The 26,197-nt window shown below is 39.3% G+C and overlaps 1 protein-coding gene across 6 annotated transcripts in view; it reads right to left on the bottom strand.

The window, feature by feature from the left end:
- Positions 1–2,296: 2,296 nt before the first annotated feature.
- PAN3 (poly(A) specific ribonuclease subunit PAN3) overlaps positions 2,297–26,197 on the bottom strand; it is a 153,698-nt gene continuing 129,797 nt past the window's right edge. For 4 of the 6 annotated variants that reach the window (XM_051834118.2, XM_008275215.4, XM_051834122.2 and 1 more), the window contains 5 exons: positions 22,415–22,554; positions 19,853–19,982; positions 19,332–19,396; positions 13,470–13,608; positions 2,297–5,221 (listed from right to left, as the gene is read on the bottom strand). In XM_051834118.2, coding sequence (XP_051690078.1) covers positions 5,081–5,221; positions 13,470–13,608; positions 19,332–19,396; positions 19,853–19,982; positions 22,415–22,554 — 615 coding nt within the window. In that variant the 3' untranslated portion in view covers positions 2,297–5,080. Of the gene's footprint in view, positions 5,222–13,469; positions 13,609–19,331; positions 19,397–19,851; positions 19,983–21,537; positions 21,607–22,397; positions 22,555–26,197 lie in introns of those variants that run through there. The other 2 variants (XM_051834119.2, XM_070049072.1) reach the window with 2 other exon arrangements.

Below are 26,197 nucleotides of genomic sequence, written 5' to 3' on the forward strand. Positions count from 1 at the left end.
CAAGAGAGCTATCTTCCATCCACTGGTTCACTCCCCAAATGGCTGCACCGGCCGGAGCTGGGTCTATCTGAAGCCAGGACCTGCCTCCAGTTCTCCATGGGTGGCAGACCCAAGCACTTGGGCCATCTTCCACTGCCTTTCCCAGGTGCATTAGCAGGGAGCTGGATGGGAAGCGGAGCAGCCAGGACTCAAACCAGTCGGTGCCCATATCAGATGGCAGCTTTACCTGCTATGCCATAGCATTGGCCCCAGCAGGCTAATTTTTAAGTTGCTAATTTGTATGGTTTGTGAATGATGTTTTAAGTATCCAGATGGCCCTTGGCAGAAAAACTGCTCGCTACCCCAGGGAATAGTGACCAGAAAAAAATCTGACATGTTCAGTACAGATGCATTCATTTACGACCCACAGTTGTTTGAATCCATGGATACGGGGGATCAACTGCACTGTCGTGTCTCTGCTATAAGGAAAACTCTGGACAGCAGAAAATTGTCTGCTGGGGTCATAATTTTTCCCTTGGTTCCTGGAACAACAGCTGGCACAAAATACGCATTCAGTAAATACTGAGTGAATCCCAATTCACTCAGCTGTGGCACTGAGGTCGTGAGTGGGTTAGCCAAGAATCCAGAGCTCCACGTGTAGTTCGTATTCCATTTCAGGCGGTCTTGTTCTAGCCAGTGGGTTTCTGAACCACATGGCATACATTCTAAACACACTGTAAAAGCCATGGGTCTCTAAACCCTCTTTCCTCTCCCTCTGCCTGTAGCTTAAACACAGGGTGCTCCTGTGTACTTCATCAATGCGGAGCAAAAATCTCACTTGGACCATTCAAACCACAGTTCCACGTGCCAGAGCACACCAAATATAATACTGGCTTAGCTTTATATTTTTCATGTTTTCCCCTAAGAAATTCTTTGTTTTACAAATTTTATTTATCGAAAGGCAGAGAGCAAGTGAGCACATGCGTGCAAGTGCTCCCAATGCCCACGGCAGTCAAGGCCAGGCCACATCAAAGCCGGAAGTTTCTTCCACGTGGATGGCAGTGAGACAACTACTTGAGCCATCACACCTGCGGTCTCCTAGGGTGAGCATTAGCAGGATGGCAGAACTGGAAGCAGAACCAGCACTCAAACCCAGGCACTGATATGGGAAGCAGGCATCCTAAATGGCATCTTTTTCTTTTAATAAATTTCATTTCTTTGAGAGGCAGAGTTACAAAGAGAAGGAGAGACAAAGGTCTTCCATCTGTTGGTTCACTCCCCAAATGGCTGCAACTGCCAGAGCTGAGCCAATCTGAAGCCAGGAGCCAGGAGCTTCTGCCGGGTCTCCCACTTGGGTACAGGGGACCAAGGACTTGGGCCGTCGTCTGCTGCTTTCCCAGGCCACAGCAGAGTGCTGGATTGGAAGTGGAACAGCTGAGATGTGAACCAGCATCCATATGGGATGCTGGTGTCACAGGCAGAGGCTTTGCCTACTGCACCACAGTGCCAGCCTCCCAAATGGCATCTTAAGTACTCTACCAAATGCCTGCCCCCAACCCCTCCAAGACATTTCAAGCTAAAAGATCTCCAAGTAACCTCATCCAAGGCCTCACAATCTCCTTTTTGTCTTCCAAACCTGTAGTGATCACTTCCATCTCCATCCGAATCTGAAGACCCCTCTGGGTGTCCTACACAAGAGCCCCCTGCTCTCCTGTGCTCTCCCCTCCAGTGCGTCCTTCCAGGAGGACTTCCCCGTCCTGCTGCTCAGACAATCCCTCCTTCCTTTCTGCTTACTCTTCACCTGTGTCTCATGTCCATTCCTGTCTCTATGCTGTGGTTGTTACCATTTTATTTCAAATGTGCAGAAGCAAAAATAAGCATGCACTACTCAGGTTCAAATAAAACATTTCTATTTTGTCATATTTTCTATATCTACCCTTCTAGCCTGCGAGTTTCTGGAAACCTGCAGGTGAGGTGGGACATCCCTCACCTCTATGGCAAATTAAATGCTGAATCAAAGCTCAGCTACCTACTAGTTCCTATTTCTTCTCTCAATTACTCTAAGCCATGATGATATTCAAATGTGCGGGTAACTACACTTTATAAATGCCGGTCCACACATCTGTAGTCTGAGGGCTGAGAACAAAGATACTGTAGGCAGGCATTTAAGAAATGTCTGATAATGAATAAATCTGCTACCACCTCATCCAAAGATGAAAATTCCTCCAAAATATATACAAAACAATCTTTTCAAACCGAATCATAAGGTAAGCATCATCTTGTTACATGAATTGGAGCCAAAAAAAAAAGGACAAACTTATCTCTGTAATTCTTTATTAAAAATACTGCTGTACACATAGAGACTGAAAACAGGATTAAAGATGAGTAACACATACTGGGATCATGACATGAGAACTTAACATACTGGTGCTTTTCAGGGAAGCTGTTGACATCCAAATCACAGAACCAAAGTCAAATGTGAACTACAAAGGTACCCTCGAAAATATTTACAATGAAGTAAATATGCTAACAGAATTTAAAATAGGTACAAAAAATTGAAATGACCAACATTGCATGATTTCAAGGTTGTCTCTTCTGTGCTTTGTACCTGTTGTAACAGGGAAGTATGGGAAGTTTATATTCTTAATTTGACTGCTCTCGGGTATTAAAATCTTCCAATGAGTTAAAAAGACTAACTTTTAGACAACCTCTTAAATGGAATTACACTATGGAAGAAAAGAGGACTCCCCCAAAAACACCTAAGCAGAACTGAGAGTTCTTTTGAAAACCATCCCCAATAAAAACTAACTGAAAAATAAATATAAAACAAAGCTAAAAGAAAAAAATGCATTACCTGACACCCACTGTTTTCTGGCTGACAGTATTTACTCATGAAAACATATCAGCTGTCTACCTTTTATAGTCAAACCGAGTCCTGAGGTCATAGGGGCTGAAGCCAACTAGCATTGACGACGCAAACATTCTTGGGTTTGTGATGTGACCCTGCCTTTGCAGAGGGGAGTGTGCTGGTCTACACAGAATGGAAAGTTCAAGCCCTGTTTTACCCCTGCCCTTCTTTAGCTTTCACAAAACATTGGTCCACAAATTAAATTTCAAAAAGTTCCCAGACCCTAAAACTAAAATAGATGATCCCCTTTCATTTTCAAAGAAAACAATATTGGAAAAAAATCTCCAGCCCGCTTATAAATTAAGCATTTCATATTTCTTCTAGAATACAAGTAGTTCTTTTTTGTACAAAAGAATTACAATATGATTTGTCAAAAAACATATAAAAAGACAGCTGCTCTTCTCAAATACATGAGCTAATGATAAAAGACTTTTGCATGTTAATGTCTCCAAGTTCTTGTTCCTTTTACATAAAAAAGAACATTATGGTGGCAAATGTTAATTATCCTTTCAATGTTGAACATTATGTTCTTTAAAAATCCATCCAGATCAAATGCAATAATTGATTTTCTTTTTAACTCAACAACTGATGCTACCGAATGTGGCCTCATTTGTTATCATGTGTAAAGCGTATCTCTGGTCTTCAAAGCTTTCAGGTGAAGAGAGGTGCTTTTTCTTGATGCAAATCTCAAGGCAGAGAAAATCATGTTAAAGCTTATAAAAAGTGGACAGAGAAATATTAAAAACTTCTCTGAAACATACAAATATGTGTAATTATTAAAATTGAAGACAGTAACATCAGTTGCAAGTGCTTGGGAGTCTGTCCTAACCTTCTGAGTTTCCACATGTTCTTCATAGTTGCACGGTGAGCACCCAGTGCTAGTGAAACATTCAGTGCTGGGAAAGGAGATACAGTCTTCATTTTGTTTTTTTTTTTAAGAAAGAAAATTCCTATATATTTGGCAGTCTTCAGTATCAAAGTATAGGTATTTCATTAACTAAAAATTCCACGAATACCCAAGTTTGGTGACAGTTGCATGTCCAAATATTAAGAAAGTTAAGAGGAGGAAAATTCCAAACTTTTGAGATGGACTTATTCAGGAATATCCCACTGAGTGAGTTTTATCAAAAGTACTATTACTTTGGGCTAAGCAGTGACTGCAAAGGCACAGCAGATCGTTATCCCTCCAGAGTCAGGCTGTACAACATCAGAAAGCTCTTGATGCCAGACCACTGCTGTGTTAGTTCATCTTCCAAACAGTGTCTCTGAGTCTGTATCCAGTGTAAAGTACCATAATAAAGCTGTAGTTCAAAGAATAGAACTTTATACAAAAAAAAAAAAAAAAAAAAAAAAAAAGGCAGACTGGAAATAACCTAAAGTATTAATGCTCCTGAACTTTAGGTCTTTAACACAATTTCTTAATTTCTATTTAAAAAATTGCATAAGTGTAAGCAGGCAAACACCTTTTTTTAAAAAAGGCTCTGGTTGCATCTGCAGCAAAGAGCTATCCATGCTCCTTCAGGTACTCTTTATTTAGTCCTTATTCAGAAGAAAACTGAAATCAACTAACAGGAATTCATATCCAACCATTCACTGATATTTCTCTGAGTGTTCTTAAAAAAAAAAATCTCAATTTGAACTAACAGTGGGTGGCATTTAGAGCTTGCATACAATACTCTTACAAGAGTTATGCACTATCCTGCACTTCTATGCAATTATTTACCTGGTCCATTATGTTATTCATGGCAACCTATCCCCAAAAGAGCAAACTCAGCAACCCTCAATGGCAAAAAAGGCTGCCCAGCATTGCTTCCCCAAATGTCCTTGCAAATAGTTTCCCTTAATAAGTATACAATGTGGCAAAAGTTCAAAGATCAGAAAAAAGTCTTTAAAAAATTAAAATTAGTGCATATACAAGTGGAAAAACCAAAAGTAGGAACATCATTCACCTGATGGTGCTCCTGAATTTAAAATAAATTCTTCACAGATATAGCCTCCAACGGCAGCCAGAGCTCTTGGATAAATGAAACATTCTTCCTTTCAAGTAACAGTGTACCTGACTGAAGTGCAAGCAGCTTTGCTCATCTCCTGTTTGTTTCCCAAATGTGAAATGAGATGATGAAAACTGTTCAGCTGTAGTGCAATTCGCTATTAGATTCCTCGGCCATGTCCTGCGTGCTTTTTTAGCAAATACTACAACTGACCATTCGCAGCTGCAATCAGTTCTTGAAAAGTATTTTCGAAGCAGCGCTTCAAGTCACTGTATGTCACCACGAGTACACTCTTCTCGTCTCTGGAAATCAGGCTGATTTTTTCTGGCACACCAGCATCCAGCTGAAACAGACAGACACACAAAATAGCAAGTGCTTACAACATGGAACAGAATCTATTTTAGGACATTTCCAACAATGATAAATGATATGTTATGTCTTATTATCCTTTAAAGTATCCATAATACTTATACCACTAGTCAGTATGCACACAATTTCCAAATCATATGTTTTTAAACACTTTATAATTCTACCTTATGAATGTATTGTTTATATTACTGCATTCCATTTGATATTCTGTACTTATTCCTCCAGTATTCCCCCCCCCCCCGGCCCCGTTTAAGGTTTAAAGGTTTTATTTTTATATATCACAGCTGATAAACACCAAGGCCTTCCCCTGCAGAGGCCTTGCTCCACCTCGGACCAGGGGCACTGCTCTGGAGTGAGAGCTGCTCCCAGCAAAGTGGGTGGCGTGAGAGGCAGAGCTCCAAGCGCCCGTCCAAGGTAGTGAGGAGACAGTCTGGAAGCCTCAGCCACAAGAGCGGTGGGAGCCACAGTGTGTGCACTCAATGACACGGCCTCCTGGGCCCCAGCTTGCTTTTTGGAACCCAGCAAGTGCAGTCTGTCCCCAAATTGGTGTCCTATGTCTGAACGCACCACAGGCAACATGAGTTCTCACAGCCTTGCTTCTTCCACCTTGCCATCAGGAATTTGTCCACCTAGCCTTTACTACAGTATTCATATAGTTGTCTGTTTTATGGCTTTCTGATTGTGAAAGAGGTCAAAGATGTAGCAGGTTTTCTGGGGGTGGATACTGAAGCATGCCACAGAGATTCTGATTCTACCTTCCTATTTCAGAGGTTCCATTTCAGCTTTTTTTTTTCTTTTTCTTTTTTTTTTTTTTTTTTAATTCTTGTTTTACTTGAAAGGTAGTTATCAGGTTGGGGAGGCAGGGAGGGCAGAGAGGATCTTCCATCTGCTGGTTCACTCCCCACATGACAGCAACAGTTGGTTCTGGGCCAGGCCAAAGCTTAGAACTCTATCTGGGTCTCCCATGTGGGTAGCAGGGGCCCAAGCGCTTGGGTCTTCTGCTGCTGCTTTCCCAAGTGCATCAGCAGGGTCAGAAGTGGAGCAGCAGGGACCTGAACCAATGCCCATATTGGATGCCAGCAATGCATGCAGAGGCTAGACCTGCTGCAACACAAGGCAGGCCCTCTTCTCTCATCTTTTGATCTAATTCATCCAGTGCTGACTCGATCAACTCCCAGCCATCTGGAGGAGCTTTCTGGCTTGTTTTGACTTTAGGCATCTTTTCCCACAAGATAATTAGCAAAAACCCTAACACTGGGGCTGGTGGTGTGGTGTAGTGGGTAAAGCTATCTCCTGCAAAGCTGGCACCCCACATGGACACTAGTTTGTGTCCCGGCTGGTCCACTTCCGATTCAGTTCCCTACTAATGGCCTGGAAAAAGCAGCAGAAATAGGTCCAATTGTTTGGGCCCGCACTACCCACTTATGAGACCAAGGTGAAGCTCCTGGCTTCTACCTGGACCAGCACTGACCACTGTGGTCATCTGGGGAGTGAAGCAATGAATGGAAGATATGTCTCTCTTCTTTCTCTCTTACACTCTTTCTGAACAAAGATCTTTTTTTTTTTATATCATATAGAATTTTACTGCCAAGTTTCTGAAATATTACCAAATTTGGCTGACACAGATAAAGAGAGCCATTGACCTCTCTCAGTGTCATCAACCCTCTATTATCTGTACACTATCCAGACCAGAAAATGTTCTCCTTAGAAGTGACACAGTGTCTTAAAAAGATCTTCAGCCCCTCCTGATACTTGGTTCACATAGAGATGAGTGGATTCAGGGCCGGCGCTGTGGCACAGCGGGATGACACCCTGGCCTGAAGCGCCAACATCCCATATGGGTGCTGGTTCTAGTCCCGGCTGCTCCTCTTCCAACCCAGCTCTCTGCTATGGCCTGGGAAAGCAGTAGAAGATGGCCTGAGTCCTTGGGCCCCCGCACCCACGTGGGAGACCTGGAAGAAGCTCCTGGCTCCTGGCGCAGCTCCGGCTTCTAGGGAGTAAACCATCGGATCGAAGACCTCTCTCTATGTAACTATCTTTCAAATAAATAAAATAAATCTTAAAAAAAAAAAAAAGAGGAGTGGATTCCACTTTTCCTGAGCTGCCATCATTTAAGCACCCACTCTTTCTCTAGCCCTGCCTGAACCCCAACCACCTAATGAGAGTGAGGCTGCCCCACCTGACCTCAAGGTTCCTTTTCCAGGCGTCAGAAAGCTAAACATGAAGGCTATGGACATTGCATTTATCTCCTCCATTCTGAGTAACCAAATGTCCTAGCCTCATTCATCACCTTTTTAAAAAAAAACCTTGTTCATGTGGTTATAAAGACATTTTCTCTAATTTCATCTTAAGATTCTGCTTCCTCTCAGAGGCACAACATGGTGAAGCAAAAAGAACAGAAGTCTCGACTCATGCAGTTCTGGTCCCAAGGCCAAGGTCCAGCTCACATTAGCCATCTCATTTCTCTAGCCCTCAATTTCCTGTTAGGTTGATGAGATGAACAGAGTTCATACGTTCTTTCAGATCATTAAGTAGGATGCTGAATGTAAACCACGGTAACAGAGTTCCACATCGTGTTCCTGATTTCCATCTTCTGAACGAAGATCATCTCTGCAGTTACAAGCTCAGATTTCAGTGCAGCTCTACCAGGTATCCTGTGGCTCTGGAGAAGTCTCATCAGTGCCCTGGGCACAATCAACAAGGAGCTGCCTCCTCTCAGGAACTCACTCTGGCTCCCTGGCCCCCATCAGCGCCCCCCCCCCCTTTTTTTTTTGGACAGGCAGAGTTAGACAGTGAGAGAGAGAGACAGAGAGAAAGGTCTTCTTTCCGTTGGTTCACCCCCCAAAATGGCCGCTACGGCCGACATGTTGAGGCCAGTGTGCTGCGCTGATCCGAAGCCAGGAGCCAGGTGCTTCTCCTGGTCTCCCATGTGGGTGAAGGGCCCAAGCACTTGGGCCATCCTCCACTGCACTCCTGGGCCACAGCAGAGAGCTGGACTGGAAGAGGAGCAACCAGGACAGAATCTGGTGCCCCAATCGGGACTAGAACCCGGTGTGCCGGCGCCGCAGGCGGAGGATTACCCTAGTAAGCCACAGCACTGGCCTGGGTTCCAATTTTTTAGTAAAATGATTATTCTGCAATGAAAATCTGATTTTCTTATTCTGTGGAAGTTTTAGATTTTTTTTTCCTTAGGTGAAAAAAAAAAAAGAAAAAGAAAGGACAGAAATCTCCTAGGTGAAATATTTAAAAGTATAAGCAAAGTGTAAAGTATGAGTGACTTTGTAATTTGATACATATAGCTAACTATTTTCCAAAGGATAATGATAAAGCAATATTGATTTATGAGTTGTAACAATTTATCAACAAACTCATATGGAACAAGTGCCTTGCAACTGATTATATAATTAAACTTTTTTAATATATTTACTTTATTTTTGATTGTATGAGTGCCAATCAGTGATCTTTACCTACTCATCAGTTGAGATTTGGTAGTAATAGTTTAATGAAATCTTTATACAGCATTCATACTAATCCTTAGTCCACCTAAATAACTTGGTTTTCACATTGTGTTAGTTTTCAATAATGTATTTTAAAAATTTGACTCACTTTTTAAAAATTTGTTTTATTCATCTGAAAACCAGAATGACAGAAAAGGAGAGGCAGAAAGACAAAGAGATCTTCCACCCACTGGTTCACTCCCCAGAAGCCCAGAATTCCATATTGGTCTCCCATATGAGTGGCAGGCACCCTTGTATACCTGAGCCATCTTCCAGTGCTTTCTGAGGCAACAGATCAGCTCTGTTGCTGGACTGGAAGCAGAACAGCCAGGACTGGAACCAGCACTCCAATATGGGATGCCAGCTTTTCAAGTGGTGGATTGAAGCAATGAACCACAATGCTGGCCCACTGATTCATTTAAGTATGTTTAAAACTTAAGGCTTGGCAAGACACTCTGGCAAAAAGATCTCTGTGAGTGAGATCCCAGTGGAAAGAACAGGTCTTCAAAGAGGGAGGTGCCTTTCTCTGAAGGGAGGAGAGAACCTCCACTTTGACTATGACCGTGTCTAAACAAGATAAGAGTCGGAGAACTCAAGGGGCTTCCATAGCCTTGGAAACTCATAACTGGTGCATAGGGAGATTACTGATGCCATAAACAGGAGTGTCAATTGGTAAAGTCAACAACAGGAGTCACTGTGCACTTACTCCTCATGTAGGATCTCTGTCCTTAACGTGCTGTACACTGAGGCTTAATGCTATAACGAGTACTCAAACAGTATATTTCACTTTGTGTTTCTATGGGGGTGCAAACGACTGAAATCTTTACTTAATGTACACTAAACTGATCTTCTGTAAAAAAAAAAAAAAAAAAAAAAAAAGAAATTATCAATTCCCAACTTGACTCTCACTGGGATTAAACATGACAATAGGTATGATCTGATTTCATCATCATTTAAAAAAAAATCATCTATTATTTTTCACTTTATGTTTCTGTGTGGGAGCAAACTGTTGAAATCCTTACTTAAGGTATACTAAGCTGATCTTCTGTATATTAAGATAATCGAAAATGAATCTTGATGTGAATGGAAGGGGAGAGGGAGTGGGAAAGGGGAGGGTTGTGGGTGGGAGGGACGGTATGGGGGGGGAAGCCATTGTAACCCATGAGTCGTACTTTGGAAATTTATATTCATTAAATAAAAGATTAAAAAAAAAATAAATAAATCTTTAACTAAATAAAAAAAAAAAATCACGATTTGTGCTGCGCGCTCTTGTGTAACACTGCAGAGTCTCCTGTTTGAAGGAGGTGTTATAAAGGTTACCTATCGCTTGTTACCCCCTCTGAGATCCTTGTTATCCCCTCATTACACTTCACCAAGTGAGCACGCAGCCTGGGACTACACCTGTCTATAACCGAAAATCTATTTTACTTCTAGAAGTGACCAATTTCATTTGTTAGAAATTCTTCTCCATGTCACTGTGCACTTACTCCTCATGTAGGATCTTTGTCCTTAGTGTGCTGTACATTGAGATTTAATGCTATAACTAGTACTCAAACAGTATTTTTCACTTTATGTTTCTGTGTGGGAGCAAACTGTTGAAATCTTTACTTAATGTATGCTAAACTGATCTTCTGTATATAAAGAGAATCGAAAATGAATCTTGATGTGAATGGAAGGGGAGAGGGAGTGCGAAAGGGGAGGGTTGCGGGTGGGAGGGACGTTATGGGGGGGGGGGAAGCCATTGTAATCCATATTCTGTACTTTGGAAATTTATATTCATTAAATAAAAGTTAAAAAAAAAAGAAAAAAAAAAAAAAACTTAAGGCTTGGGGCCACTGCTGTGGTGTAGCAGGTTAAACCACCACCTGCAACACCAGAATCCCATATGGGTACCGGTTCAAGTCCTGGCTACTCCACTTCTGATCCAGCTCCCTGCTGATGTGCCTGGGAAAGCAGCAGAAGACAACCCAAGTGCTTGAGTCCCTGAACTCATGCAGGAGATCTGAATAAGCTCCTGGTTTCAGCCTAGCGCAGCCTTGGCTGTTGTAGCCTTTGGGGGAAAGGGGTTAACCTGCAGATGAAAGACCTCTCTTTAACTGCCTTGCAAATAAATGAAATAAATCTAAAACAAACTTAAGGCTCAAATTTTCAAATCATTTTGTTGGTTAATTTCTCTCATCATTTCCATCAAAATAAGCTTATTATGAAATCTTAAATTTTATAGAATTAACATGATCTCCCTTCCTTTTAATTTATCATACTTTTTACAAACTAAGAAAATTGTCACACTTCAAACTTGGGATAAATTTTATTTGCTACTAGGTTACCATAGGATATGTAATAGAATTTCCTGTAAATTTTCAGTTGTCCTAATATTCATTAAATAATCTTGGGTTAAGATATCTGTGCCTTATTACATAGGCTCTAGTTGTCAGTGTTTATATAGCAGTTCTATCTGTTCTTTTTTAAGCTTTTTTTAAGTTTATTTATCTGGAAGATAAGAGTTACAGAGAGAGGGACAGAGAGAAAGGTCTTCCATCTGTTGGTTCACTCCCCAAATAGCTGCAACAGCTGGAGCAGAGCTGATCTGTTGCCAGAAGGTTCTTTTGGGCCTCCCATGTGGGTGCAGGGAGCCGAGCGCTTGGGCCATCTTCCACTGCTTTCCCAGGCCATTATCAGAGAGCTGGATTGGGAGAGGAGCAGCCAGGACATGAACTGGTGCCCATGTGGGATGCCGGTGCCACAGGTGGAAGCTTATCCCACTATGCCACAGAGCTGGCCCCTCTTTAAAATTTTTATTTATTTATTTTAAAGACAGACAAATGGTGGGGGGGACAGGTGGAGAGACAGATCTTTTATTCACTGGTTCATTTCCCTAACACCCAGAACAGCCAGGGCGGGGACTCAAGTACCTGCTGCTTCCCAGGGTACATTAGCAGGAATGCTGGATCAGAAGCAGAGGTGGGAGTTGAATCCAGCCACTCTGATATGGAAGGAGGGCATCGCAAGATGTGGCCTGACCACTGTGCCACAATGCCCACCCCGTTCTACCTGGTTTTAAACATTGAATTCTCCATGCTATGGATACTATGTTCCAAAATCTGTTAATTTATTCTCCACTGGCTGTTCCTCAAGAAAATGTTTTATCCTTAAGAGAAATTAAGGGAAAATGAAAATATAAATCATACTGAAATAGTTCAATGGTATACACAAAAATTTTGTGTTGTCTTAATCCAGGTTATGTAGGTATTCTTCCCTGTAGTACTCATCACCTACGGACAGTCTAGACCAAGGGTCAGCAACGCTCTCTATAAAGGTGAATGTTTTAGGTTTCAGCCACACAGTCTCTGTCACATATATTCTGCTTCTTTTCCCCACTATCCTTTTACTTGCAGGCTATACAAAAACAGGCTGCAGAATGGATCTGGCCACCGGTCAGTTTGCCTTCCCTGGTTTAAACATAAACCTAGCCAAAGACTAGGATTTACTTCTGCAGACTAGTTTTAAATTCTGTTATTCTGTGTAATTTTCAAGGAAATTGGATTCCTTCTTTCCTCTGTAAATTCTATCTGTTCTCAGTGCTTTGAAAAACACAGAGTTCATCATTCCAATAAATCTGCTGTATCTCTATCAGATCACTCAGTTCACCATTTATAATAGCAAGGACTAATGATATTAACAATATTGTGCTTTCATTTTATTATTATTATTATAAACAAATGAATTGACAACACTCAATACAATAAATGACATAGAACTATTTTTAAAAAAATATTTAACCTAAAATAATTTTTTTTCTGACTCAAATGTTTCATTGATATAAAAAATAATGTGTAAGTAAAATACAACAGAGAAAGGGAGAAAAGCAGTTGTTTTGTGACACTTAATCACAATAAAAAATTCTGAAATTATTCAGTGTTAAAAACTCTTCTATCCTAGAAAAATGTTAATAAAACAGACCATCATAAGAGTACATCCCAATTTTTTAAGTCTCAGAGTATTTGTAAAAGATGCAACTCTACAAATTGTAAATAGCATTATAATCTAGAAATCCAGAGACAGGGGATGGCATTGTGGCACAGCAAAGTTAAGTTGCCACTTGCAATGTCAGCATCTGGTACTGAGAGTGCTGGTTACAGTCCTCCCTACTCCACTTCTCATCCAGCATCCTGCTAACGTGCCTGACAAAGTAGTGGAAGGCGGCCCAAGCACATGGGCCACTGCCAACCATGTGGGAGACCAGGATAAAACTCCTGGCTCCAGTCTGGCCCAGATCTGCTGTTGTCATCTGGGGAGTGAACCAGCCAATGGAAACATTCTACCTCCTTCTCTTTTCTGCTTTTCAAATAAAATAAATGTTTTTTTAAAAAGAGATTTAATTATTTGGAAGGCAGAGTTAGAGAGAGGGAAAGATACAGAAGATTTTTCCACCCTCTGGTTTCTTCCTGAAATGATGGCAACTGTTGAGGTTGGGCCAAGCCAATGCCAGGAGCCTGGAACTTTATCCAGGTCTCCCACTTGGGTGGAAGGGGCCCAAGCACCTGTGCCATCTTTCACTGCTTTCCCAGGTGCATTAACAGGGAGCTGGACAGGAAGTGGAGAAGCTGGAACTTGAACTGGCACTCATATGGGATGCTGGAGTTGCAGGCAGCAGCTTAATCTGCTATGCCACAACACTAGCTCCAATAAATTTTGTTTTTCTTTTAAAGTCCACGTACAAGTTACCTTGTTAAGACAAGAAATGATGTGACTGAGGTCAATCCAGGGAGCACCCGCTTCTGTCACCTGATGAAAAAGATGATCCCTAAAGAGTTTCAACAGGTAACGGTCTCCAGTCTCTGACCAGGTAGGATCCTTCTGAAACCTAAGGAAGTCAATATTTTACCTCAGTAACTCAGTTTGTACACTGCATGACCACGTGTTTGTTTTCTGGACTCAAAACAAGTTTAATTTTTTCCCCAATTTAAGTAAGAAATTAAGAGGTTTGTGTAGTTTTTTACAAAACACTCTCACTAAACATGAAGGTACATCAATTTCATATTCCAACTCTTAATTCCCAAGGAAATCATCCCTTGTGCAATCCTGTTTTATATATGTCCTTACTGCAGTCCCTATCGTAAGACAGAATGGGGGGATAAAAAAATCTCCTAAGGTATCTTAGAAGTTAAGAGAACACTCTTTTCTCTACTCTCCAGACGAGACAGAGAGAGAGATGTCTTCCACTTCACCAGTAAACAGAAAACAGAAAAACGTCCAATGAAGAAAAAGGTGTGGTTTCCTTCCATTCCATCTGAAAGCAAACTGGAGAATGAGATGACCACAGTTAGTTTCCAGTGACCTCAGGAACTTACTGTCTAGGAAGGAAATAGATGTTATTTAAATATTCAAAGGAAACCTGTAATGCAAATTTACATATTGGCATTAAAGAAAGGGTAATGACACAGAACAAACCATGAGTTCATCTGGGAAGACAAGGAAGGTTTTCCAGAGGAAAAGCTTCCCGTGGATGCATCTTAGACCCAAGAACATGATGGAAGGTCAGTGTGTCTGGATGGGGCTCAGCGAGAAGAGAGAAGGAAAGAAGAAAATTCAAGGGGAAGGATGACGAGTGGGTAGGGACAAGACAGGAGGACAGAGAGAAAACAAAGAGAAGGCAAGAGGAAGGGAGGAGAAAAAAATGTAAAAAAGGCAGATTTGAAGCAAGGATGAGAAGTTAGAGGCAGGGACCAGACTACATAGCCCCCGTCATGTCAAAAACCTGGGTCTTCAGTCCAGGAACCTGGGGGGTGCCCAGCACAGGGTTTAACATGAATGCACTGCAAAGGCCACTGAGGGACTTCAACTAAATGGCAGGTTATCTTTGTTCTCTAAAGCAAGTACCTTAAAAAGGATGCAAATCCAAGAACAAATAGATCAAAAGCCAACAGTACTGGACAAGTTATGAAAATCTGGAAGGCAGTAAGCAAAAAGGTGAGTGGTCACACTTAGCAGACCTAACATAAGTAAACTCTATTGTTGTAGGAAGCGCTAGAAAGGGGGACCCACAAAAATTAAGTCATATTGGTGAGGCTCAGGAACACAGTGCTTCAGATAGTCCTGAGGTACAGGTTTGGCCTAAGGCTGCAAACAGCAGAACTGAGGAAGGATTTCACACACAACAAAAGGACAATCTCAACACTCCACCTCCACTTCTGCCTGGCAGAAATCTGAAGGTCTTTCGACCAAGAGTGAAACACGGAAGCCCCAGCCTCAAGGTGGCAGGCAAAGTAGGAGCTGAGGAACTGAGGAGTAGCAGGGGAGGGGGAGATCCCATTCAGCAAGGACCTCCCCTGCTGGACTCCCAGCCCTTGGCTACTGGGCTTCCTCAGCGATGCTGACCAGATCCAGACAAATGCAGACATTAGGGAGTCTGCCAAAAACCAAACAAAACTCACACATAATCACATCACGCAGAAAAGCTCAACGTTCTGCAAACTCTGTCCCTACACAGAACTTCTCATTAGCTTTTTAGCGCCTTATTTTTAGCACGAGTAGATGGCCAAGGATCAGAAATCTTTTGAAGAGAGAATAGGATAAAACAAGGCCAAGTAAACTCTTGTTTCCTATGAGATACTGTGTGGAAGAGAGTAAAGCTTAATATCTCCCTGCATCCGCAAAACAAAACCACCAGAAAACCTATCATTGACAGCTTCTGAGAAACAAGAATTAGACAGTACAAAACAAACATCCAGAGAATTTAACAGATCATGAAAATTGAAAATGTGAGCAGAAATCTGAAAATTCAAGGGAAGATTAGAAAAAACTTTTAACTTTACACAAAAGTTAACAAATCAGAACAAAAAGATAAGAAATAGGAAGCAGAAGAGAGTATTAGAAACACAATAGGAACAATGGGAATTTCAACAGAAAAGGAGGAGGCCAGGCCAGTGTGTGGCACAGCAGGTTAAGCCACTGCCAGCAACACCAGCATCCCAGCCCAGCCATTGCAGCCATTTGGGGAGTGCCAGTGGAAGGAAGATGTATGTGTGTGTGTGTGTGTGTGTGCACGCACACACGTCTGTCGCTTCCTGTTAGTCTGTTTTTCAAATAAATTATACTAATTATTTAAACAGAAAAGGAAGTTATTAAAGAACCAAAGAAGACCATTTCAGAGACCCAGATACAGTATCTGTGTCCTGGCTTTGGCAGGCCCAGCCTGGCCATTTTAGTCACTTGAAGAGTGAACTGGCATATGGAAGATTGATTAATTGACAGTTGATCTGTCTCTTCATGTCAATCTATCTTTAAAATAAATAAAATCTTTCAATTAAAAAAAAAAAAAAGTAAGTAAGTAACCAGTGAGGATCATTTCCCAGAATTGAAGGATTTGTTTCCAAGATAGAAAAGACCAAACTGCTGGTTCATTGTTATGAATCAAAAATGAACTCCAAAGTACTCCATTGTGTATTTTTAAACTACAGCAACAAAGACAAGACCTCAAAAGCTAAGGGAGAAGGGAAGGATTTGGAAAGACAATGGTTTGTAATCTGTCTGGACATTCTGAAGACAATGGAGCGAAGTTTCAAACGCTAAATACACCTGTCCTTACTATTACTTAACTATGTATTTTAAGTACTAGCTAATAGTCACTCAAGAGAAATGAAATGTCTAAGTATTAGAAAAAAAAAGAAATATGACTATCACTATTGGAAGATGAGATTATATACCCGAGAATTCCAAGAGAATCTAGTGAAAAGTTATCCAAATAATAGGGTGTCAGGATAAAAAAATTGCAGAATTAAATAATTTTCATGTACACCAAAAAACAAGCAGTAACAAGGCAGAATGGGGAACAGGGTTCACATATATAATAGCAACAAGACAAACACTTCAGAATAAACTCAGGATGCTAAAACTACTTAAAGAACAACTTAAATACAAATAATGATATACCATGATGTTAAGATGATTTAACATCTAAAACAACAACACTCCTTAGGTTTATTAATAAAATAAGTTCTCTTCCTTATAAAAAATACCATCAGACTGAATGTTTTTTTTTTAACTAAACAGAATAATTCTAGAATTTACACAGAAAATTAAAGTTTTAGGAAAACAGTGAAACAACACAAAATGAAATGGGAATGGGAAAGAACCAACACTATTAGATTTTTAAAACTTCGTTAAGACAATGTGGAAGAGCAGAGCTTCAGGTCAGTGGGGGTGAAGCTAAACTATTTAATAAATACCAGAGTACGAAGGAGTCTTCTAGAGGGAAAAAAATGCTGGATCGACACTTTGAACTCTGTGTAATTGTTGGTTACATCACAAATTTTAATATGGAAAAGTGAAGCCAGAAACATTCTAGAAGAAACCACAATTCCTTCATAATCTTGGAGTCAAAAAGACCTTTATAACAATGACTCAAAGTGCAGAAACATAAAAGAATTCTGATCAGTTAAGCTACACATTTAAATATCTGCATGGAGAAAAATGACCAGTCTTTTAAAACAAAATTTGCACTAAAATTCAATTTCTCGTCAATCAGGTTGACCGTGAGATGTTCTGACACAAGCACTTGGTAAACCCTTCTGTGCCAGTTCTAAAAATATAGTGACACATTCACTGAACTAGTAAGCAAAAGAGGCCTATCTTTAGGCATGCACAAAATTAAGAATGCATAAGAATCTTTGCAGCTGTGTTTATCTTGAGCAACAGACTGAAAACATTGCAAAAGACCATCCATTGGGAACTGGGGAAATAAATCCTACTATATCCATAGAATGGACCATCAGCTAGCCATAACATATGAAGAAATCTAGTGTGATGATTAAGAACACAGGACTCTGGAACCATACTGTCTAGGTTAGATTCCTGGCTCATGTACACCAGGGACAAGTTGTTTAACCCCTCTATGCCTCAATTTCTCTGTTAAATGGGAATAATAACAGAACATCCATCATAGGTTGTTAGGAGGAATAAGGTCGTATCTGTAAACTATTTAGAGTGTTACTTCACCTAGCCTCAACATATCTAAATAGATTTTTAGAAAATATTGTTAGGAGAAAAGAGAATACTGTGTACAGCTTACATATACTTTAACATTTCTATATATTTAAAAGGGGATAAGAATATATAGTTGTATTTATAACTCTCAGAATATATGTAAGAAACTAAAATACTGGCAGAGGTAACGGTGAGGATTGGGGATGTCAGGCAGAAAAGAGACACTATTTTCTACCACAAACCTTTTTTTTTTTTTTTTTTTAACATTTGTTCACACATAACCAATTCAAAATATTTAAGTAATAAGAATTTCCTGAGGACAATTCAGAATTTTATAGGCAGTCATACTATAATGATGATGTGTGAACGTAGAATTCTCAGGGTACAAGTGAAGCAAACCTCTAGCTCTAAAGTCCAAGTGTGCAGGCTTAATGTGCACCTGCCCCACAGGGAGCTCCAGGGACAACTTCTCTCTAGTGGAACAGAAAAGGGAACTGATAGTTTACCTGTTTCTGACCACATGGAAAGGTGTTTTATAACTCTGGCAGAGAGTCTGAAATGAATTTTTCATTTGTTTAGTTTTCTAGATAAGACAATGATTAACTCAGGGGATGGTAGGGGAAGGACTCAAAACTATACAGAAGAAAGGAAGTATAATTATATTTGCTAATAATTATACTTTATTAAGTGGTAAAGCTGTGAACAATTATTTAATTAGACATGAATATGGCAACACTAAATATAAATTTGACTCAAAACTCCTGGGTTACATGGCAGAGTATATTTATGTATATAGGTATTGAGGGAGAAATCAGCTGAATATTGAAAAAAATCATGAAGTAACTAGCATGCATTGTGGAAGATATATACCACACGAAATAGCTAAAACAGTTTTGGAAAAAAGGTTCTATATTCTCTTCATTTAGAAAAAATATTTGGAAAAATATGGAGTCTGCTGACTTAAGCAAAGGCAAGCAGACGTTAATTTTATGATCAAAACAAAAAAGCTGTCAGGCAATGATATTTATTTATCACCTATCTCTATTAACAGATGAACAATTGTGAAATATGAGTGACATTACAGAGCTGTAATTCTGTTCTATATTTGACAGTTACAAACTACCAACATCAACTCTGCTTATGAACATAAACAACAACAAAGCAGAAATCAATGACAAACAGTGTAAAACGGTGATGTCTTTCCAATGTCACTGACATGATGGCTATAAAGGCAGCACAGTTAAGAGAAGATTAAGAGGCATGCAACAATTCTAGATTGCTAAGTTTATAAAGGAACCAAGGTAAACTGATTTGGCAAGGCTTCAAAAGGAACACAAGGTAGAAGTGTGCACATGTGCAAAAGCACAGTAGAGATTTCTAACTGTATTTTCTGTGTGCACATAAACATGTAATATCCCTATGGACAGCCACACCTAGGTTATGGTTAAAAAATAGCACCTTAATGCTTACTGACTAACACAAAGTTAAGGTCACTTCATATGAGAAATTTTTTTTCCAAATAAAAGCAAAAAGACGAAGGTACACTCATAAAAAATGGAGCCCTTAACTGAAAACACAGCATAAAATATTGTAAATTCTTACTCCGGCCTCTCATTGATTGTTCCCAATTTTGCTAGAAGCCTAAACAGTCTTCCATTTTGAACCTCCTATAAAACATTTTAAAAAGAGAGAGAATGTTAATGTTCCAGCTAACTGAATATTAACACTAAATTTATAAACACTGGCATTCTCCACCAATATTATCTTTAAACAATAAGCCTTAACACTCCCACCTTTTGGATATACTTTTAAATACAAACCATTTCATTCAATAGTAATTCTCAAGAGGATTAAGCAATTTAGCAACTTTGGGAATTGTTACAATATATACACATAAGAAAAAAAAACTGAAGATTTTTGTCATGTGACTACAGCAAAGCCATGAATGAAAAGAACAATGCCCAAGACAAAGGAAATTAAAATACTAAACATTTAGTTTGGGCAAAAATATCTGCACTGTTATCCAATAAGGTAATATATTCAGCACAGTGATTACCACACTTTCTACCTGCTTATTCACACAGATGCAAGAGTATGTTCACTCGTTCAACTGCGCTCTTTACCTTCGCAAGGTCTTCCTCTATGACATCATTTCTCATTTGAGCAGCATCCAATTGAGTATAAAATCGAGCACCAATCATAGGCATGATGTCATTTACACTTCGCATTCTATTTTGGTCAGTCAACAAATACCTAACCAAGATAAAGAGGAATCACTTGAATGCCCATCAAGCAATTTAGAAAGCAACACAACTCTCACAGTTCTTGCTGCTGCCATCATCTCAGGGTACACAATTGTGAGAACAATTTTCATGCAAGTTCATTTTAAAGCTACATTTATATAAATTTTAAAGTAATATTTATATTACTTTTTCTCCAGAAAATTTTAATAAGCAATGGAGATACATGTCTCTTTTGCATATTTTCACTTTCATTGGAAATGAGAAAGGAAAATACCCATTTCCATTCTCAAACCCTTCTTTACTCTTGTGGCAGATGAGTGATACACAAGTTTTGAGAGGGGTTATGGGATGGCTTGGAGTGGGGTGCTTTCCCTGTTACTCTTCAAAGATAATGTTTAACTAAAACTGGATCTTCAATTTTGCTAAACTGAATGAGCCGCAGATTTGTGGAAGATGTTCTCTACTAATTTTATTAGTTGTCATGATGTATTTATTTCTGAGAAAGCTTCATGGGCTAATACACACTGGAAGAGATCAAGTTTTTTCTATCAGTTTAACTAAGAAAATATTACATACTACATTAATAGTAATATTATTAATATTACATATTACATTTCAAGGACTACCTAACTAAAAGACAATGATTCTCATCTATTACTGCTTATTCCTGTAGGTAAAAGCCACTCTCTGATCTTCATTAAATCAGTCTCCCACTTTTTTTTTACTCTTTAGCTTATAGTTCTAGCTTATTTTCATCACTCTTATTGTTATCTGTAAATATCTTAGTTGCTTTTAAGTTTCTCTTTCTTTCCCTTTGGGTGTAAGCTTCAGAAAATGGAAATTAATTTTGCTCATCTTGCTCAATGTATTCTCAGCATTTGGCACATAGCAGGCATTCTTTCAATGAGTAAATGAACAGTTACACCCAGGTGAATAATCTATGTCCCGGCTATGTATCTACAACTGCTGACATATTTAAAGTTGTAGTAAGCTATATGATCTTGGCAAGTTACTTTACCTCTCAATTCTGTCATCTCTAAAATGGGGCTGATAATACCTAATTTGTAGGGTTACTGTGAGCACTAAGTGGAAAATAATTCATATCAAACAGGTTCAAAGCATCTGACACATGCTTTATTGCACCATAAATTTTGGTTTGTGGCTATTCCAAAGTATGATCGACTTTGTTTGTTCACTTTTTATTAAGGAAAATTTCAAGTACTTGTAAAAGCAGAAAACAATATAATGAATCCCCATGGATGATCATCCAGTTTAAACCACTAACAGATAGCTACTTGTTATATTTTTGTTCTCTACTCTTTTTTAAAAAGGAAAATCTGGAGATTACAACCTATTATTTAAAATATACTAAATGTTGTACACTAAGGCTAGGAATCACTGCTACAATTATATATTAACTGTTTTTATTTAAAGGAGAAATCATTTTATTTATTAATAGGATCCAGGCAACAACTGGCTTCCAGTGCTCTTTGATAACAGGGCACTTAGGCCAGGGTAAGAAAGAACAGGTGGGCAGCCCCATCCTCCATCCCCCAATTCCATACCCCAGGGCTGGTCCAAAAAGACTGGATCATCCAGGGCTACACAGAAAGATCAGAAGGGACAGCTGGAAGCTAAAAGAGACTGTTGATTAGGATCAATAAGTTCTAATTGCTTCTAGAACATAATAGGAAAAATTTCAAGAGACTTCCTAGCATCTCTTCCATAGAGTAACATAATTATAATAAAGCTTGTGTTTGCCCACCCTCTGGAATCTTCTAACATTAGGAAAGAAGTCCTTTTGTGGTAACAGGAGTCCCAGTGGCTTTAAGACAAATTCATTTTAAACTACACTATTTTCTGGAGTCTTAAGATACTGTAGCATCAACATGGGGTTCTGCACACATGTGCTTTCTGGAATGGGTGTCTGGATCACAGAGCACACAGGTAGTTTGCACTGAGGTGCATTCATGACACCCTTCACATTGAGAGCATCACCGGCCCACAGAACTCTGAGATGATGGAGATGCTGGATGTCTGTGATGTCCAAATGTCAGCCAGGAGGTACAAGTGGCTGTTGAGCTCTTTGAGATGTGGCTAGTGTAACCGAAGAACTGAGGGATTGATTTTAATTAAGTTCAATGTAAAAGGTTCCACACAGCCAGTGGATACCAATAAAACTCTAGATGGTGCCCTTTGACCAAATGCTTTTCAAACATCAATAACACACTGATTTGTGAATTTAATCCAACAAATATATACTTAGCAATAAAAAAGTAAAGAAATAAAAAGGTGCATTTTGATTTTAAATAGTGGGAACTAAAACAGATCATTGTTAAAAGGCCCCTTATGGAAATCAGCAACACCAAAACTTGAAACAAAAACAGCTCAGCCTTGTCTCATATGATCATTACATAGGTCTTACCATATATCACAACTTACAAAATCAGATTCTTCAGATCAGAGGAGTAGTTGATTGTCACCAGTTCCATGGCTTTCTGTAAATTTTCTCGCTGAATTCCTGCCAAAGAGTTGCAAGCCAAAGCCAACACAACTTTTCCTAATGATATCAGATCTGCTTGCTGACATGAAAGAATAAATAATACTTTTAATTTTTACTTCAGGGGTACACATATAATACACTGATACAACAGCCTATAGGGAGAAAAAGCACTGTTATACAAAAGCTGCAGAATTAAAGGCGAGGTTTTCAATTATTGGCACTTCTCAGCATCACCTGGGAGCTTACTTATAAAGATGATTTCTGAGCCTCTGGGCTAGAGAGTCTCATTCAGTGGATATGGGAACAGGCCCAACACTTTTATCATATCCAGGTAATTCTGATGAAGTAGTTCTAGGACCACATTTTAATAAATGTTACTCTAAGCAATTCACATGCCAACTACAGAACTGTTACTAAAAAAATTTACTTTTTGAACAGAATGGATAGTCTCCTCTATTAGAACAAATTCAAGATTATTATACTCTTGCTTTACTACAAACATGGCAATTTAAGGTAAGCATTTTTCTCATGTTCCATGATTTCCAGAATACAGTGGAATGTTGAGAATTGTTATCGTATCCAGAGGCATCAACCTGATTTTAGAGCATGTTCTCTAGAACATGGAAAATACGGCAAACCTCCTTGGACACCTCTTTTTTGTTTTTGAGGTCTGGAACCACCTGCTTTCCTACCCCTACCCCCACTTTTTTTTTTTTTTTAATAGATTTACTATGTTGAGGCATTTCTTCTAAAAAGATTTTCCAAAGACGACTAGCTAAGGTGAGCTCTTTACCACCCTTAACTCCAGGAAACGGAATGGACACCTCAAATGGCCCTGCTTAGTAATCATGACTAGGAGGACAGGCCTGGCTCAGTTAGCATGAAATCACTGAAATAATTCTGACAGAAGATTTCCATAAATCTTCAAAATCTGAGATCTTTTCTGAATTAATGGATACACATTCACTTACTGAATGCTGATTTAGTAAAAAGAATTTTCAAGCTGGCTGAAATTTCTACATCATCTGAGGAGCTTAACCAACAAACAAAACAAAAATAACAACAACAACAAAAAATCACCTGGTGGCCATCTCTTCCTCCCAGTTTTGGTATTAGTGTGGGGTAAGGTCTAGGGAACTGGTACTTGTCAAAGCTCCCACAAGAGATTTTATTATATAGCCAGGTGAGTATTTTAAGACAATCACTAATGAAGTTTTAACACTAGATGACTATCCTTAACAACATTCTAGCCAAATGATAAATAGCAGGAAGCTATTAGTAGCTCCCATTAGTAAAATATTAGAAAGTTCAGATTTTAAAATGTATCCAAAATTAGCCTTTGTGAGTCTAACATTTTGAATATGAGAACCTCTTAATCAGTAGAAAATTTGATTAGATAAACAAACTACTCTGGATCTATAGAAGAGATGCCAAGGACTCTTGTCAGAGAAAAAAACTTCACTAGAGGTATGGAGTTACAAGCCCAGCAGGGCAGGAGGGAAGGGCACCACTATGAGCTCTGGGGGGCTGTCCCCAAAATCAGTAAAACATCCAAGTTGTTATAAATTATAGAACTCTTGGTTAAGAGAAATCAGTGTGTGTCAATGCTAACTATTTTAATTCAATGTATTGATCAAAGCAAACTGAAAGCTGTTGTAATTTATCAAGTACCCGAGCAGCAGGTACCAATACCCAGCCTCCCAACTCTGAAAGCAATACAGTTTTCATTGTGGCTCCACAGTTAAGTGATGCTGTACTAAGCCTCCCAGCATCAATCCCTGTGTGAGACAAGAAAATAAAGGTCCAAGATCGCTGAAAAGCTGAGTGGGATTAAACCTTGAGTATATTCCAGCACAGAATTCCCCTAAGCTGACTCAAGGTGAGAATACCTACTTTTAGAAATAAAGTACACGTGAGACACAATCCAGATTAAGTTAAAATTGATTTTTTAAATGAAAGAGGCTAATAAAGTCTTGTTTAATTGAATTTAACAACATAAATAGCCAATAACTCTCCTTTCCTTATTTTCCAGCTACATAATTTTCCATTTGTTATGTTGCTTCTTACCTCCATCTGGTTTTTCCCCCCATTTGTTGAATTCAGGAGGTTTTCCCCCCAATTCATTTTCAGTTTCTTCCTGATTCTTGACTTCGTGATTTCTTTCTCTGATTCTATCTATGGCTCTACTTATGTCCATTTTACTGAAAGTCAGTCTCTATTCACGTGTCTGAAACAGACTATGAAAAATAGACTACAAGAACAATGCACTCCTTTCTCACGTACCCTCTTCTCTGTAAAATTACACTCCCCCTTTTGGGATATCTTTAATTCTCTCCTGTACCTTATGATAATAAGCTCTGTGAAAAATTTTCTATATGTATATACCAAAAAGTTCTTAAATGAAGAAAAGGAAACTTGATCATCCTTTACTACTGAGAAATAAAGAGGAAGTAACACTTGCTTGAAGGCTGAGTTTATAAATGAAAACAGTTCTTGACATAAATCATTTGCTCTAAATTTTAGCTTAAAAAGTTCGGAACCTGAAGATTTTTTCTTATGAAGTATTTTTTTCCAAAATAACTACACAACCCATAACTGAAATATTGTACATCCACAAGCAAAAAGTAGGAAATAAAATTATGACACCGAAACAAAGCCCAAGTAGTCTTACTTTACATGGATAATTTTTAAAAAGAGAGGAGGGGAGAACCTAATCAGAAGAGAATGAAGAGGCAACTGTAAAGCATGTGTTTTATTTTTCAACGTGGACAGGGTTTTTCCAGATAAACAATAAAAATTGATATCTCTGACTCTAAAAACAATTACTTCCTAAGAAAAATTTAACATTATTTTCTTGCATAAGTGAAGATTAATAGTATTTTAACAGATAACAATCACCTTTGAAAGCATAAAAATCAGGAAGAAAACCTAATGAGAGCCACTTAGGCACTTGGTATACAACAGAAGGTAAGAAGGAAAGCAGCCAAGAAACAATCACCCCAGCTAAGATGGAGGGAACGAATTCTTTCAGGTGGAAGAAAGCTGCTGCTGGAGGATGAAAACAATCAGTGAGATTCTTGCCTGCACTGTCCAGACACTCCATCAACCACAACAGGTCAGCTGCTGTGCAGGTCAAGTAGGTACAAGCAGAGAAGGAGATATGAAAAGCTGTATACAATTGCATGCAATGATTGCCTGTACATCTTGGGGTTCCACTGTCTGTAGGTGAGTAGCAGAAGAGATTTAGGTAAGAAGTGAAACACTTAGATGCTATTTCTCACTCGTCCTTTATTTTTTATTTTGAAATTTTGTCTTACACAAAAGGGAACTAAAATATTCATTCAAAACATTAAGCAAAAAGAAGTTGAAATTAGAAGAGCAAGACGGTAAGGTGTTTCTCCACAAGATTAAAAGAGTCTGCCTGGGGCCAGCGCTGTGGCGCAACGGGTTAATGCCCTGGCATCCCACATGGGCACCAGTTCGAGACTCGGCTGTTACACTTCCAATCCAGCTCTCTGCTATGGCCTGAGAAAGCAGTTGAAGATGGCCCAAGTCCTTGGGCCCCTGCACCTGTGTGGGACACCCGGAAAGCTCCTGGCTTCTGGTTTCAGATCGGCACAGCTCTGCCCGTTGCAGCCAACTGGGGAGTGAACCATTGGATGGAAGACCTCTCTCTCTCTCTCTGCCTCTCCACACTCTGTGTAACTCTTTCAAATAAATAA

The sequence above is a fragment of the Oryctolagus cuniculus genome, chromosome 9, assembly GCF_964237555.1.
Source record: "Oryctolagus cuniculus chromosome 9, mOryCun1.1, whole genome shotgun sequence".
Lineage (NCBI taxonomy): Eukaryota > Metazoa > Chordata > Mammalia > Lagomorpha > Leporidae > Oryctolagus > Oryctolagus cuniculus.